General features: G+C 40.4%; 2 protein-coding genes across 3 annotated transcripts; one reads left to right on the plus strand and one right to left on the minus strand.

The window, feature by feature from the left end:
- Positions 1-439: 439 nt before the first annotated feature.
- poc5 (POC5 centriolar protein homolog (Chlamydomonas)) lies at positions 440-10,064 on the plus strand. The gene is made up of 13 exons (XM_069709387.1): positions 440-527; positions 1,520-1,600; positions 2,011-2,155; positions 2,821-2,922; positions 3,078-3,265; positions 4,599-4,775; positions 5,331-5,435; positions 6,184-6,363; positions 6,939-7,116; positions 8,436-8,560; positions 8,822-8,923; positions 9,234-9,404; positions 9,539-10,064. The coding sequence occupies exons 2-13, from the start codon at positions 1,520-1,522 to the stop codon at positions 9,671-9,673; spliced, it is 1,689 nt and encodes a 562-aa protein (XP_069565488.1). The 5' UTR covers positions 440-527; the 3' UTR covers positions 9,674-10,064.
- A 48-nt stretch (positions 10,065-10,112) lies between these two features.
- ankdd1b (ankyrin repeat and death domain containing 1B) lies at positions 10,113-15,022 on the minus strand. Of its 2 annotated transcripts, XM_069709388.1 has the most exons (15): positions 14,687-15,022; positions 14,208-14,308; positions 13,980-14,078; positions 13,766-13,864; positions 13,337-13,441; positions 13,138-13,239; positions 12,880-12,978; positions 12,285-12,383; positions 12,012-12,110; positions 11,737-11,835; positions 11,526-11,624; positions 11,244-11,339; positions 10,667-10,868; positions 10,301-10,432; positions 10,113-10,199 (listed from the first exon to the last, which is right to left on the minus strand). In XM_069709388.1, the coding sequence occupies exons 1-15, from the start codon at positions 14,856-14,858 to the stop codon at positions 10,144-10,146; spliced, it is 1,659 nt and encodes a 552-aa protein (XP_069565489.1). In that variant the 5' UTR covers positions 14,859-15,022; the 3' UTR covers positions 10,113-10,143. The 2 variants fall into 2 exon arrangements, with proteins under 2 accessions (XP_069565489.1, XP_069565490.1); XM_069709389.1 differs by lacking the exon at positions 13,337-13,441.
- Positions 15,023-15,501: the final 479 nt, after the last annotated feature.

The raw sequence follows: 15,501 nt of genomic DNA on the forward strand, positions 1-15,501 counted from the left end.
TGGTTGAGACGTTGCTGCAGTTCAGCTCGTGAACCACTGTCTGTGTTTTCGTATTTGCCTGAGTGAAAAGAGGAACGACCACAGGGAGGTTCATGAGGTAACACGTGTGGGGTTTGTTATGTTCTCGTCTGTCCTCAGCCCTTTCTACCAATAATACCTGTACTTGACGCCTTGAGCCTAAAAAAAACAACATACTTACAACTCTGTGCTTATCTTAGCGGTCAAAATAAGTGTTAAATAAACGAACCGACTTTATAAAATCCCAGAACATTTTTTTTGAAAGACCTTTTCACTTCAACTATAGGAGGAGCAACTGGTGAGTTTAGCGTTGTTCCGCTTATCGTTGCCAGGGAAATATTTGAACCAACCAGAAACGATTTAACAAGATACGTTGGAAGCAGCGGCCAATCAGAGGATCTGTTGTTTGAGAGTCGGACTGTTTGAAACGGCAACGCAAGCACTTTCCAACTGACGACTGTACTTGGAAAACGGAGAAGTGTGGTGCCCTTCACAGATAAATAAAACAAGTAAGGATTTCATGAAAACGGTGCCACATATATTGTCTCTAAAGGTATACTTGCGTCAAGTAGTTTAATTCGTGTTCTTTCGACTCTCGACAGCCAAAACGGAAGCGTGTGTCTCTTCGGATTTAACGTTAGCAGTGATGTCGCTAACATGATCTGCTTAAAGCCACTACTGTAGAGAAAGTAAACGTAGTGTGTACTATCGTCAGCTGCTTTAATCATAATGTAAGTTTTTTTTTTAATTTATTGTATATTGAATTACGTTTCGGCTACCAAGAAGACATTGAGTCAAGTATGTTGAGTATGTAGTTTCACTTTCATACGGTTTTCTTCGTTTTGTACCACATGAATGCAGAGGTGGAAGAAGTATTCAAATCCTTAGAAAAGTACCAACACAGTACTGTACAGGTACTGTATAAGAAGTCCTACTAAAAAGTAATTTGACTCTGACTACCCACTGATTTCTGTGAGACGTTAGAAGACAAAAAGGTCGGAAACCTCTGTTTTAATCTTCAACAATGTGTTGTATTTTAAAAGCTTATGTTATCTATTATGGCACATATTCACCTTTAATAGTAACAAAAGCTGTCAAATAACTTATCAGAGTAGAAAGTAGAATATTTCCCTCTGAAATGTAGTGTAGTCAAATGGAAATACTCAAGTAAAGTACAACTACCTCAGAATTGTACTTAAGTAAAGTAGGCCTACTTGGGCAAATGACTGTACTGTCCACCACTGCATGTAAACTGTATTTTTCTTGGAAAGTAAATAATAATGTAATAACTGTAGAATTTAGTCCTAACTTTAACATGTACAAAGGCATTTCCTGCTCTACTGTTGACGAAGATTATAACTTGACCCTTATCATCCTAAAAGACAGAAACATTTTATGTTCAAGAGGAAATTTTACATCATGAGGCACTATGGCCTGACATTGTAAGATCATGCTGTTGTGTTAAACTAACATTGTTCCGACTCTGTATATTTTTGCCTAGATGTCCTCAGAAGAAGGATCGACCAGTCCTGTTCTGCCCAGAGACTTGGACCGGGGAAGCTCTATGTCCTCTGACCTTCAGGTGATTTTATACGGCTTTGTGCACATAAATTTGGAGATCTGCAGTTTTAATCAATAATACAACCCAATATAACGATTTACACACTCAAAATATTAATACGAATTTGATGTTGTTTTGTACAACTAAATGAGTAGCTTTTTTAATTATGTTAAATGTTGAGACAAAAGTTGCTCTGCCAAGCAGGTACTTGGTTAAGTAACTTTAACATTCACTACAAGTTTTCCAGTCAGTCATCTGGGAATCTGTTTAGTTGGTTGTGTTGCTCGACCTAATGGACTTCATGTAAAGCTGTCTTTGCATCACCATGTCACAGAATTAAAAATTGTGACTAAAATGTTCTCGGAAACAATCGGAAACAATGGCCAAGAAATGGGCCCACAGTTTTATTTGTATTCTTTGTGGATCAACAGGATGAGTATGAAGAGCTCCTCCGCTATGCTGTTGTCACGCCAAAGCTTGAGACATTCGCCATCGTTCAACAGAAGCATCCTAGCAACGTACATCTGGTTGCAGACGGTCGGAGTAAAGACAGCACAAAGTCAAAGCACCTATCAGGTAACTTGGGTTCCTCCTGCATATAGAACACATTCATGCACACACATTTCACCAAGCTTTTCTGATGGAAACTCAACTTGAGCCCTTCCAGACACAAACCCCCAGCAAATAATCGGCTGTCAAAAAGGATTGTGGCATCCCAGCATGGAGAACATGTAGTGTCTGTTTATCAGCTTTATATTTTCTAGACTAGATATCAGTCTGTCACATTGTACCCCCTATCTCTTTCCCCTGTGATACCCACATCTTAAACAGTCGCATCAGTTCCCCTCACGGCTCTCGTTGGAGGTTTAGTGCTTTAACTGTCATGGAGCGGTGCACAGGGATGTAGAAAGCAGACGGGCTGATTAGTAATGATCTCCTGGCACTCTGCCCATACTGCTCTTTAGAGTGCAGGCTTTCACTTCCCTCTGCAGAATTGAATTAAGATATTGACATAAATGCATTCTTGGACGAGAAACCATGCTCAGCTTATTCACCACTCTCACCATCCCATTTTCTGTTCTTAAACTGTCTCGTGTTTTCTTAGTTTTGCATTTTAGTTTTACCCTTTGATCACTATTTTCATTACAGAATTGATTCTCGCAAAAATCCATTTTAATCTATTTTCACTGCTTTGCCTCCCTCTCTGACTCGCTTGCTGCAACTTTTGTGTCTTCTGTCAGATCCCGCCACTGAAGATGGGAGGCATTGGAGCAGGAGTGTGAGATCATCACGGGCCTCCCCCCTGATTGTTGAGCCATCCACACACTCAAGAGCATCTCATGGTAAACTTATATTAAAAAAACAACAACAAAGGAACAAAATGGCTATGTGTGATTGTGTATTTATTTTTTCTTGGTATAATTGCATCTGGTTGCAATGTAGTTTCATATTCTCAGTGATATTCTGTCTGTCTGCTGTCGTGTTTTTTGCCCTCCAGTTGAGAAGATGGCAGGTCAGTCGTCTAGCAGGGCGTCGGTGCTCTCAGACAGGTTGGACGTGGCGTCTGAGAGGTCGAGGCCAAACAGCCCTGACCCTCTTCAGTTCGCTGTGGCAGAGATGTTTATTTCAAACGCGAACATAAGCAAGATGGAGAACATTCTGGACACGTGGAGCAACAACCTGAAGGTCAGTCTTCTTCCTCATATTGTAGAACTCTTCTCCCACAGTCAGTCAGTTAATAGATGTTATTTTCTGTCTGCTTCAGAGCCAATTAATAATGTCGTATGCCTATATGGGAGTTTTAACATTGGTAAATAATAATTACTTTAATGTATATACAGTGTATGTAACAGTGTGTTTTGAGTTTACAGCGAAATATGTCCGAGCTGGCGGGTTTACTGTAGATAAATGGAAATTATTAAACTGAATTGCTCATTTACTGTGAGAAACGTTTATTTTCATCATAATTAAGAGTTTTGCATGAGTGGTCAAATCTGTGGCACAGTGTCAACAGAGCATTAATCAAGCCTTTGAAGACCAATCTAGAAAACAAATATAATTATGCTGTTTCCAACATACATTTTCAGTCTTTCAGTGAATCAATTCAGCATATTGGGTTCATAATGAAATTTCTCCACTCACCTTTCCATACTCACGTAATTAGAAAGTTAGAATGAGATGGATAGAATGAAACTAAAACTGGACTATGTTCACAAGGCAGTGGTGAAGACGAGATCAGAGATTATACAGGGAATATGTTTGAGACTTAGGAAGGCTTTTTGAAAAGGATGACAGCTCTACTCTTCACAGAACCAGTGACCTTTTCATTTTCTCCCAGTGGAATGATTCTTGAGGAGGTGGGTGGCTCCATGTGGGTGTCCATCCTGCCCTTTTCCTGTGATTTTTTTATTGCTCATTCATGGAGAGCAGATGACAACAAACCACTTGCTGAGCTGTGCTGATAAAAGTGTGCAGTCTGAATCATGAAAAGGCAGTAGAGAACGGGACTGTGGGAGAAGATGTTGAGACTCTTGCAGTTCACTTGATTGGAAGAATATGTAGTTTGAAAGCCTCTTTACACTCCAAATAAACTAAACAACTTTACATTTGTGAAAATAAACTGTGTTTGAGACACTTTCGGTGTGTTCATAATAGAACCATCAATCTGTCAAGCCAATATTACCTTAGAGTAGAACGTCCTTAAAATGTGCACATCAGAACTGTAAATCAGATCCTGTGTCAAAGGCATTTATGGTGGGATACCCAGCACTTTGTCCACAAGCATAAATCCGGCTGAAGTCGAGGGGAATTTGTTCAGTGTCTCACGGAGTTAATCTAACAAAACAAGACGAGAGACGAGATCTACAAGGTCCCTATATTTTGCCATTGCGGTCAGTGATAATCTGTCTGGCACACCTGTTTGTATAATTTAAAAATGACTCCAAATATGTGTGCAGAATGATGACCATATTCACTAATGAACACATTGTGACTAACCCGTCCTCTATTCCCTAATTAGTCAAATGTGCTGACTGAGCTCCGGAAGTGGAAGTTGGCCTTCATGGAACAGCACAAGTTGGAGATGCAGAAGGAGAGGGAGAGGCACACAGCCCAGAGAGCTGGCCTGAAGTCTGAGCTAGAAAGCCTGAAGGAGTTGCTACACACCTACGAGACTTCCAATCAGAGAAAAGATGAGGTGGTTGCATGTGTATTTATTTGCTCTCTCCAGACAATTTTATTATCTATTAATCTGTAAATTATTTTCACATTCATTAATATTGACTAATTATTTGCTCAATAAAACATCAGAAAATAATGAAAAATGTCCATCAGAGCATCATGGAGTTGAGGTTGGCATCACCAAATACCTTATATTACCAAACAGCTTGTTCAGAATATCAAAATATTGAATTTACATTAATGTAACACAAAACAAATTAACCATTTTTCCTAATTTAAGCTTCTTAAACCAGCAAATGTTTTGTATTTTCTCTTTAAAATTATTTAAAAGATTACTGATTTATTCAAATGGTTGCCAATACATTTTCTGTTGATTCAATTGACTAATCATCACGTCTCGGATTTCAATGTGTTCGATGTGTTTAGACAATGAGCCTGTGTATCTCTATTTTGCTTACTTGCTCAATCTTTTTCTTATGTTCGTGAACATTCATCACTTAAATGAAAAAGAAGAAACATCTTATTTGCTTTGCAGACCGAGAAGGTCATTGTGTGATGTTTCCTCCCTCAGGTGATTGTGAACCTGAGCCAGGTGTTGGAAAGAAAAAAAGAAAAGCTCGAAAAGATGAAGGCCTTCAGCCACTGGAGACTTCAGCGCACTGAGGTCAAAGAAGAGGTACACGGATGACACGAGTTCATAACCTATTTGCTGCGGTATTTAAGGGGTCGCTGTGCTTCATCAGAAAAGCAGAAACCCCCTCAGCCCTCCACACCCTTATATCCACAGATTAATATTTCTGTCTGAAATATCGGTTGGATAGGGTCAGAAACGTTGAGAAGAGATGTCGACTATTTGTGGCATTTTTCATGTGCACAACCCGCTGCAACACTATCAATATCTCCCTGGAGAGATTGTCTAAAAATCTCAGTTTTTAAATGATTTCTGTTGGTGTCAAACACTTAATATAATTTATGTTTTTTTTTTTTCTTCTTCTTTTTTTTTTTTTTTTTTAACAAATTGATATAAAATTACTGGCAGTGAATGTATCTTCACATTTCTAAATTGCTGCCTGTGCAGTTTAATGGTTTATGGAAATGAAATTCTCCACATGAGCTACCGACTCATGTGTCACTGTGTCACTACACACTGAACATGCATATGCCACATTTTTGTCCCAAATATTTCCTCTTAAAAAAGGCTTTGTGTAAGTTTTTTTCCAGCAAATGTCATTTTTTGTTTTGTTTTACATTTACAGAACACCTGTGTATTTCATTTAAAAAAAAAAACAACAAAAAAACTGCATGATTATATTTTTACCAGAAATTGCACCGCAGGAGAAAATGTACTGCAGCTGTACGAGAGTGAATTAGAGGTGTAATTATTTCCTTGTGAATATTTTCATGCTGTTGTGGTTCCCCGCCAGGCTCAAGCCGTTCAGGTGGCGCGGCAGCACTACAATTTGCAGCTGAAGAAGAAGGTGTGGTTCGGCTGGTTCTCTCTGGTCCAGAAACACTGGAAGGTCAAGGTGGAGCAAGCTTGTCGTTCAAGAGCTGAAGAGGTCTGCTCCCGCCTGTCTACAGACTATGAGGCTAAACTGGCAGAGGTAAATAAACCTACATATGAAACGGTGTGTGTGTGTGTGTGTGTGTGTGTGTGTGTGTGTGTGTGTGTGTGTGTGTGTGTGTGTGTGTGTGTGTGTGTGTGTGTGTGTGTGTGTGTGTGTGTGTGTGTGTGTGTGTGTAATGAGACTTGACTCTACCTCATTAAGATGTTTTACCAAAGGAATCCCAGCACATTTTCTTCAGTGTTACATTTATAAAACTGAGTCACGTGAAGCAGACCCAAAACACAACTGGTTACCACGATTCATAGATTTCTTAGATAGGTAAATGTATTGATAATGTTCAAATGTGTATTCACTTTATTTAATCAGTGGTAATAGATAAATCCCATTTGAACATTTCAGTGCGTAACAGCCACACTAATGAAATTTAGCTGTAAAGCACGTTTGAATTGCTTGACAAAGAAATAAAGATTAATGAGGGTTAATAATGTTATTGATGGCGTTACAGATGTATCTCGAGGGTGCAACATAATGGCCTGAGATATGTGGTGTTGTCTATGCTATAAACTGAAAATGAGCTGGTTATTTCCATCTTCTGCTACCTTCCTCCACAGCACTGCGAGGCTATCGAGAAGGCCCAGGCAGAGATTCAGAGACTACAACTGGAGCGAGAGCGGTATGAGGAATCCATGAAGAAAGCCTTCATGAGGGGTGTATGTGCTCTCAACATGGAGGCTCTCAGCATGTTCAACACTGCAGAGGGACGACCGGAGCCGCCTCATGATCAGCATGGTCTGTAACTGAATTACCAGACACGTATAATTTTAGAGAATATCCGTCTTCTTCAACAACGAGCACATGAAAACATGAGCCGTTATGTTCATCATGAGCTCCATAACAACATACACTGTAAAGACCCCTGCTCAATACAACGTACCGTAATTGTATCGCTAGCCTTCCCTCTGTGCTGTATTGATCCAACGCAACCATCAAGACTGAAAGGGAGAGAAAAAAAACAGAAGCACCATTTCTCCTATAGAGTGCCGCCATGTGGTATTGACATTTGTGTAGATTTATGAATGACAGGAGGGGACGGGGTCTTTGTTCTTAATAAAGTGATGAATTACTGTGCTTGTGGATGTGTTTAGTGCTGACTGAGGCATACATTGCACATGTATGAAATTTTGAGGTGGCACTGAAAGATTGGCTGATAAAGCTCACGATCCCTTTGCAGCATTTATTAAAGCATAAAACGACTTGTTATTTAGTAGTATAGTAAGACTGGGACCATTAGTGGATATTAAAATAGACAAACATAACTAACATGAACCAAGGATCAGCTGTGTTTTCAATCCTTTTAAATGACACCAGTAGTAGTACTGTAATAGAGCATTACACTGTCGTCATCAAACAATCCCATTGACACCAGCCCGGTTACATTTGTGGTTTCATGCTATAAATTCACATCCTGCCATCAGTTCTACTGTGCTGTCTTAGTCTGCTGTTTTTGCTGAGCACATGGCCTCTGAAGCTGAATCTCACAGTTTTTAGCTTGTAGAAATGATCTCTGACATGGTCTTCTGCTCATCCATCTGCTTGCAGGTTTAATGAGCCTTGCAATCGAAAATGCATTTCAATGTGATAGTGAGACTGGGCTGTTAATTGAATACTCTTTTCTGTTGCATTAGACAAAAGTCGATTTTCTCTTTTATAATCTCTCATTTATTAAAAGAATATTTGTATAACATATTTAGGTGTTTTTTTTTAGTACACATACTTTCTAAAGGTTATGCATAATTAATGATAATCCACCTTTTTATGGTGCCAAGGCAGGGGTGTGTAGTTGAAGATTGCTTCTTTGTTAAATATTTGGTTCAAAATGTGTTTTTAATGTACTGTGGCTTCAAACAAGCAACACAAATGTAATCACATACAGTAAAGCATTGCCAAGTTTTAATCATTATTAACAGCTACAAAGTGACATTTTTCAATAAAAAGGAAACATCATATATGAAGGCTTTTCTTTCACATGATGCTGGTCATGAAGATTTTCTAATCTAATCACAAATATGCCAGAGTCAGACTCGGTGACTGTTTCTTTCTTTCTATAGATCCTCTGGCTCCCCAGGAAGAGGCTGGCTCTTCTACACTGGCTCAACTTCAGCCACATCCCATCTCCTCCACACTGTTCAGTCCAGTCCACTATGACCCTTCCCACAGCGAAGCAGATGATGTGGTGAGCCACTGACAGTATCTAATGAAAACATACATGTATTCACACTGCAGTTCTTCTGTGCAGTTTCTTTGTATTTGCATGATTTTATCTTTTTTTTTTTTTTTTTTTTTTTTTGCTGCAAATTCTGGCACAGAATGTCGATGCCACTAAAAGAAAATAGTTTCTACCGATCAGTGTTAAATGTATAATGATGTCTGTTTTATTTGCTGCACTGACTTGCTTCCACTAAACTCCTGTTCTCCTTGATTACCTTTTCCTTAGGTGGGCTCTGGTGCCTCCATGTCCCAGAAGGAAGTTCTCTCTCCCACTACAGTGGTGCACAGCTCACTCCCACTTGGGGGCATTACAAGTTCCCATAAACAGGTCAGCATTAGACATATTTACCTTTTGACTCTGGTACAATTGCCTTAAATTAATGAAAATGCCTATGCCTCACTATGATAGAAATGACCTCATCGAATAACGGTTTATCAAACTGGTGACCAACAACACAGGATGTCTCAAGTTTTGTAAACAAAAGAATTCTCTATGGGGCGACACATTTCCTGCTTATCTGTACTGCGCTATCGAAAATAAAGAGAAAATGCCCCAAAAAATAAGCTTTAAAAAAAAAAAAAAAAGACGTCTTCTCCAGTCGTCGTATTCATACAGGACGCAATAATATTTGTTTCAGGTCAGTGGGCGTATCATCGCAACAGGTCAACAAAAATCCTCAAAGACTGTAACTGCTCGCATCACTGCGCGCACTGATGTCGGGAAGGCAGCACGCAGCAACCTCCAGGTGACGGGAGTGGCTCCGCCCATGAGCTCTGTGATAATCGAACGCCATCATCCTGTGACGCAGGTATGGGACACGGTGCGGCGCTACTGTTACTCTAAAATATTATTATCTATGTGTTATTATGCATTCACCTTTTGTCATGTGAAGCTGAAAAATACTATTTATACTCTTTCCCGTTTCTCTTTTATGTTTTTCAGCTCACCATCGGGCAGGCTACAGCTGCTAAGTTTCCTCGTTCCTCCCAACAGAGCCACTCCTCCACTGGAGGCAAAGGCTCCTCCAGGACACACTCCAACACGTGCCATGTACACTCCATCAAAGTAGTTGACTGATCACATACATATCTCACACAAAATGTGGCTCACGTAGTCTAGATTTAAGATTTGAGACATTCTATGCAGCAATCCTCGGAAAAGTTACCTATAGTTTAGCTTCAAGTCCATTTGTTTTTATATCGTACAATGAATAGGGCACAATTTCATGAGCAATAGGATTTTTCTCAGGAACCTATGAAATTGTTTTAATTACTACTGACTGGAGACCGTTTAGAATTTCCTATGAAAGTTTTATTTTAAATTATGCACACGTGACAGTGTAACATCACATATATTTGTGTATTGTTCATTGTACATGTGGTGACCATCCAACACCACAGGCTGTTTAGTTTACTAAACCAAAGCTGAAGCACAGTGTTATTTTTTAAATAAATTATTTGACTTTGAACTCCCTGTGCAGATAAGTGGTTGTCGGTGGCGTAAACATGGAGTTCATTTCGTCAGTCTGTCTGTTGCAGTGCTCGTCCTCATGAAATGCTGCAGCCCTTACTGCTGGTACTCTCTGCCTCCGTCCGAATCTTATCTGGAAGACAAGTTGACATTTTTTATAGTAAGACTTTGGCACACGTGGCAGGCAGCTCAGCTATAAGTTTATATTTGTTTTAAAACGTGAACTGAATGTACCTGCAGCTTTCCTGTTCCCTGTGAGGATGAGACTCTGGTAGAGTTCTTTAGCAGGACTCGTCTGAGCCAGCTCCTCTCCGTGGAGCCAGATCAGCAGCATCCTGTTCCCATGTTCTCGATAGCTGTGCTTACCTGTGGACAAACACACAGCACTTCCACAAACAGGAAAATTCAGCTAGTAAAAAAAAAAAAAACCTGCCTTTGAGTGTTAGAACATAAAAATAAGTTTTTCTAGAATATCATTTTCACAAGGGACAGGGCTTTTAATTTGTAACATGTTGGTATTGGGAGAGTTACGTTATAGTATTTCAGAGTTATCAAATGCACAGTCGAAAGCGTGTCCTGTCAGTGTGTGAGCTGTGGCACCTGTCCACTGCTCCTCGATGGCAGACACTTGCTCCTCGGTAAAGCCCCAGTGTTCTGCCAGTCGTTTCCAGTCTCCTGCTTTCAGGAGCTCGTGCGCCAGGCGCCAGGCCATCGAGCGGAACTGCTTGGTCTCATAGCGGTGGTCAAGTTTAAAAGTTAGCGGATACTCGCTGTGAACACTCTCATTCAGCTCAGGATTGGCCTGAAAGGGCAATTAAATCTTGTTAGCAGAATGATAAAGGCCACAAGCTTCAAAAAACACGGGCACAGGAGGAGATTATTGGAAAGACACTAACACACATGATTAGCAATATGAATGCCAGAGTTAAACGTCCTGAAAATCAATAATGGAAATGAATCAGGCATAACTTTAATTGAATAGATAGTAAATTGCCTGTCAAATGTCCTATTTTTTTTGCAGCGGATGCTTTATTAGTATGAGAAGGGATTCAACTAATCGAACGTGACGTGAAGAAATGAATTATATCTGCTGAGTGTAATTATTGATTTCTAAGCCTTAAGAATGGATTAAGGCAGACATGAAAACTGTAAAAGCTACAAGTGTCATATCTCTCACCTTTCTCCAGGCGCAGTATCTCTCTGCTTTGATGATCATGTCCACAATAATCACCTCATTTGCTCTGGCTGCAACACCCAGAGCCGTCTTACCCTGCTACTCCAAATCCAGCATGAGTATTGAAATAAACAAATTATTTACAATTGCATTTTTAATGTATCATGAGCTATTATTGCTTAAATACATCATAGAGATTTTTGCCCTGTGGATGGCCTGACTATGTATCACGATTTTAATTAATATGGAAACTAAACTATTGTTAGAAATGCTGTGAATTCTTACTCTGTCCTGGAGTGTTAGATCAAGCCCTGCTTTAAGAAGACTTTCAACAACTTCAATTCTGGCAATTTCTGCAGCAAGATGCATAGCGGTCTGGGACCTCTAAAGGATAATAGGACAGAACAACACAATGCAGAAAACATTCCACTAGTTTAATGCTGTTTATGTATGTTGTCTGGTGCCTTATTTTACTGTGTTACAAGGGGGATCGTACCTTATCGGTGACATTAATGTTGCAGGCAGCCTCCAGTAGAGAATGGATGACAGGGATGTGACTGTTCTTCACTGCCAGGTGGAGAGGTGCCTCTAGGTGCTAAGGACAAAAATATTCTTGTTACATACAGTAGCTTTAGCCAACAAAATGAACTGTTGGGGGGGAAAAAAAGATGTTATTAAAGTCAGCATGTCAGCAGCAAAGTTGATGTGTCAGAGAGTGTTCTGCAAACTTTACCGAGAGTGACTGCTGCCACCTGGCCTGTGTTTACTAACCTGGTTTTGAAAGTCTGTATGGGCTTTGAACTCCAAGAGAAGCTGGACAAGACTTGCGTCTCCTCTCTTTGAAACTGGATGGAGAGTGCTGCATTTGGCCTACAGAGAGAGGGAGTTCAGCTGTGCAGTATTAAAAACAATTTTATTTATGACATATTTCCTGGCTGACCTGAGGATTAACCCCGTAATGAATGTGATAGTACAGTATCATTAATAAGCAGGGCACTGGAGCGGGGATTTAATTATTTGAGTCAGTGTAGTGCCTCATTGTACCGCTGTGAGGACGTTGGGGTCGCAGCCAGCCTCCAGCAGGGCCAGAGCACATTCTTCCTGACCATTGACTGCAGCCTGATACAAAGCTGTCTCGCCATCCTGTAACACAGAAGATAGATCAATAATGGTGGCGCTGGAATAGAAAATTAATCTCTACATTTCAAAAGGATTTACTGTGCTCACAAAATCTAACCTCTTACCAACTAGAATTCAGAAATAAACCACTCTTCTTTACACTCAAGGAAACATACCAGCGAATTATGGGAAATTGGTTCGATGCTGATTTCAAATTATTTAACAACGAATCACACTGTCACTCTTAACTCAGATTATATTCATTAAGTACCCAGCCTAGTCAAAAGAAATCATCGGCCAGAGAGAAATATGACCAAGTAGCTATAATTTATCAGTCAGAGCTGCACCCCTAACTTAACCCAAGCCAGATCACATGATGTGTTGTTGTAGTCACCAGTACATGTTTGATACATCTTAATTAATCCAAAATGGAGCCACCATCCAGCAGTGGATTATCCACTGAGCCCACACTGCCACAAACCAAACCATGATAGAGAGGATGTTTACACTGATTGTCTACCATATTGACTTCATCCCGAGTATCAAAGCTCTGCAGCAGCAGTTGGACGGCGTCCAAGTGGCCGGTCCTGGCAGCTAAGTGCAGGGGCGTGTCCCCTCTCTGGCAGAAGGGAGGGAGGGAAACAAGTCGCATCAAAGAGTGTTTGACTTTGAGTTTTCTTGCAGGTGTGACACAGAAGTGTGCTCTCAGATACATGTGAACATAAGCAGCCATGTTGATGCACCAAAAGCAAGTACCCGCACAGAGAACCACACGCACCTTGTTGGGCTTCATGGTGGCCATGTTGTATGGCTCCATCAGTATCTCTAATATTTCAACGCACCCGTGCTCTGCCGCCAGTGCAAATGCCCGGTGTCCTGACTGAAATGTAAGAATGAAGGTACAGACAACCACATTTACTGAATTTACTTCAACAGAAAGTGAATTGATTGATGAAAAATGCTTATCAAGTTAATACCTGGTCATCTTTGTCTAATTCTTTCATCTGCAGGTCATTAACGATATACTCTACAATTTCAGTGTGGTCGTTAATGGCAGCACAGTGCATAATGTTCATTCCTTCCTGAGGGAGAAATAGTGAGTTTAATTTAGGGAACATTTTCAGTCTAGTCAAACTGCTATTGTCTAAGCAACTTGAGTTGCATTAGGAAGCAAAAGGATAAACAAGAAGAAGGAGTGTGTCTGCCCTGAGATTTGTAACAAGACGAGCATATAAATGTTAAAGTCTAAATCCAGGATGGTGAAATTAATCAACACATGCCTGAGGAGCAGCAGGTCTTTTTGAAATGTTTGACAAAATTAAAAGACAAATGGGCCCAGTTTGGGGGTATTTTTCTCTCCGAGTTACTGAAAAAACAGCAGAACAAAACTCTTTCTGCTACTACACCTCGTTCTCAACCTTCTGTTCAGCCCCAGCCTGCACTAATAATTTCAGGATCTCCAAACTGCCGAACCAGGCCGCCAGATGAATGGGTACCACTCCATACTGTCAGAAACAGAACACAAAACAGAAAGTTGTGCTTACTTGTAAAATTACAAAATTACACAAGCGATTGTCTGTGGCTCAATCCTTCAGATTCATACATTTCACTCCATCTCACCTTGTCCTTTTGATCCACCTTGACCCTGCGCTGTAGAAGAAGCTGAACGGCTTCCTTGTTTTTGCCAGCTACTGCATAGTGAAGGGCAGTCCTATTATGCTGAGGGAAACAACTTAATGAATATACTATCCACTTAATCTCTCCAAAACCTCAGAGCTGTTCAGCCTTTGGGCCTGTGTGATATTAAATAATGTTGTGTGATAAGATTGCTTGTCTTTTTTGACCCACCACATTTCCTGCATTGGCGTTCAGCCCTTTTCCAAGATTTTTCATGGTCTCCACATCATTCCTCTTAGCTGCTTCCATAAACCTCTTCTCTGCCTCAAGCACTACACAACACAGAAGACAGGAGGGTTTTACAGACAGTATGGCTATTCACATAATGTACTCAACATACATGACAGCGTGTACTAGGCTTAATTCACAACCACATGATGTCAAAACCTGAACAGCAAACATGCTGTAAGGTAAACAGTGATGAGTGTGTACCTTCTGTGGATGAGAGTGTATCGACACCCCTACAGCAAACATACTGTATATATAAATATATACACAGTGAATAGTGCATTTCTTGGTACCAAACTGTCATGCCATGGCCATACAGTCTCTTCATCACAAATTAATAGTTCATACTTTACAGAGTAAAATCAATGGCTCAGTTTCAAAAAGAGACTTGCTTTTCTCATTTCTTATCCTTGCATACTCACACATCTCTTTGTTGTCAAAGCTGTTGTCCATGTCGTTGTCTGAGGACTTGTTGAGTATGAAGTCTGCAAATCCACTGACAGTCTCCCGTCTCATCCACTTTGGAGGGTCCAGATTCTCTTTCTTGGGACGCTTCTTGACCGTCGACCTCAAAGCCAAAGCTCCTTTTTCCATTAGGCAGTTCTGTGTGACCTCTTTGTGTAGCAAAGTGGGGCGTGGTGTAATAAACAGTATAATGTACACACTGAAAGCAAGCCTAACCAAATGCCCGAGGAAACAGACCACACAGAAAATGGAGAAACCCTGTTTTACCCAGTTTCATGTAGTTCTGGTCTTCAAATAGCAAACAGCAAAACCTGAAATGGAAGTGCACTCCTATTTTTTTAATGCTGTGGGGCTGATCCGTGTTTACTTTATCAGCTCACGCCCATGAGAGGCAGGCTAAAAGTAACACAGTATAGTTAACATGACGTGACACACTTCACCTTAGTTATACAGTATGACTAGTCGGTGGCACAACTACGGCTTAATTTACACATTGATACCAAGCATTTAGTTTCAATTCAATTTCTGTTAACGCAGCACAATGTTTACAATAGATCAACATAAGGAACTTGTTCGGAGAAGTTAAGGCTGGTTACACATGCTCTTTTTCCACAATCATTCACCACCTGAGGCAGCACAGTGTTGAGCTGCTGGTCACTGCGCGGCTCCACCTCCGGCTTGTTTTTGTTATAGTTCTTTCTTGTCTGAGTCAAGACTCAAAACAACAACCATCCAGTCACAAACTTGCTTTAAACCAGTCTAATCCTGTGTT

The sequence above is a fragment of the Brachyistius frenatus genome, unplaced genomic scaffold, assembly GCF_029030835.1.
Source record: "Brachyistius frenatus isolate BFR_SWC_R1_liver_20210118 unplaced genomic scaffold, ASM2903083v1 Contig_83, whole genome shotgun sequence".
NCBI classification, from domain to species: domain Eukaryota; kingdom Metazoa; phylum Chordata; class Actinopteri; family Embiotocidae; genus Brachyistius; species Brachyistius frenatus.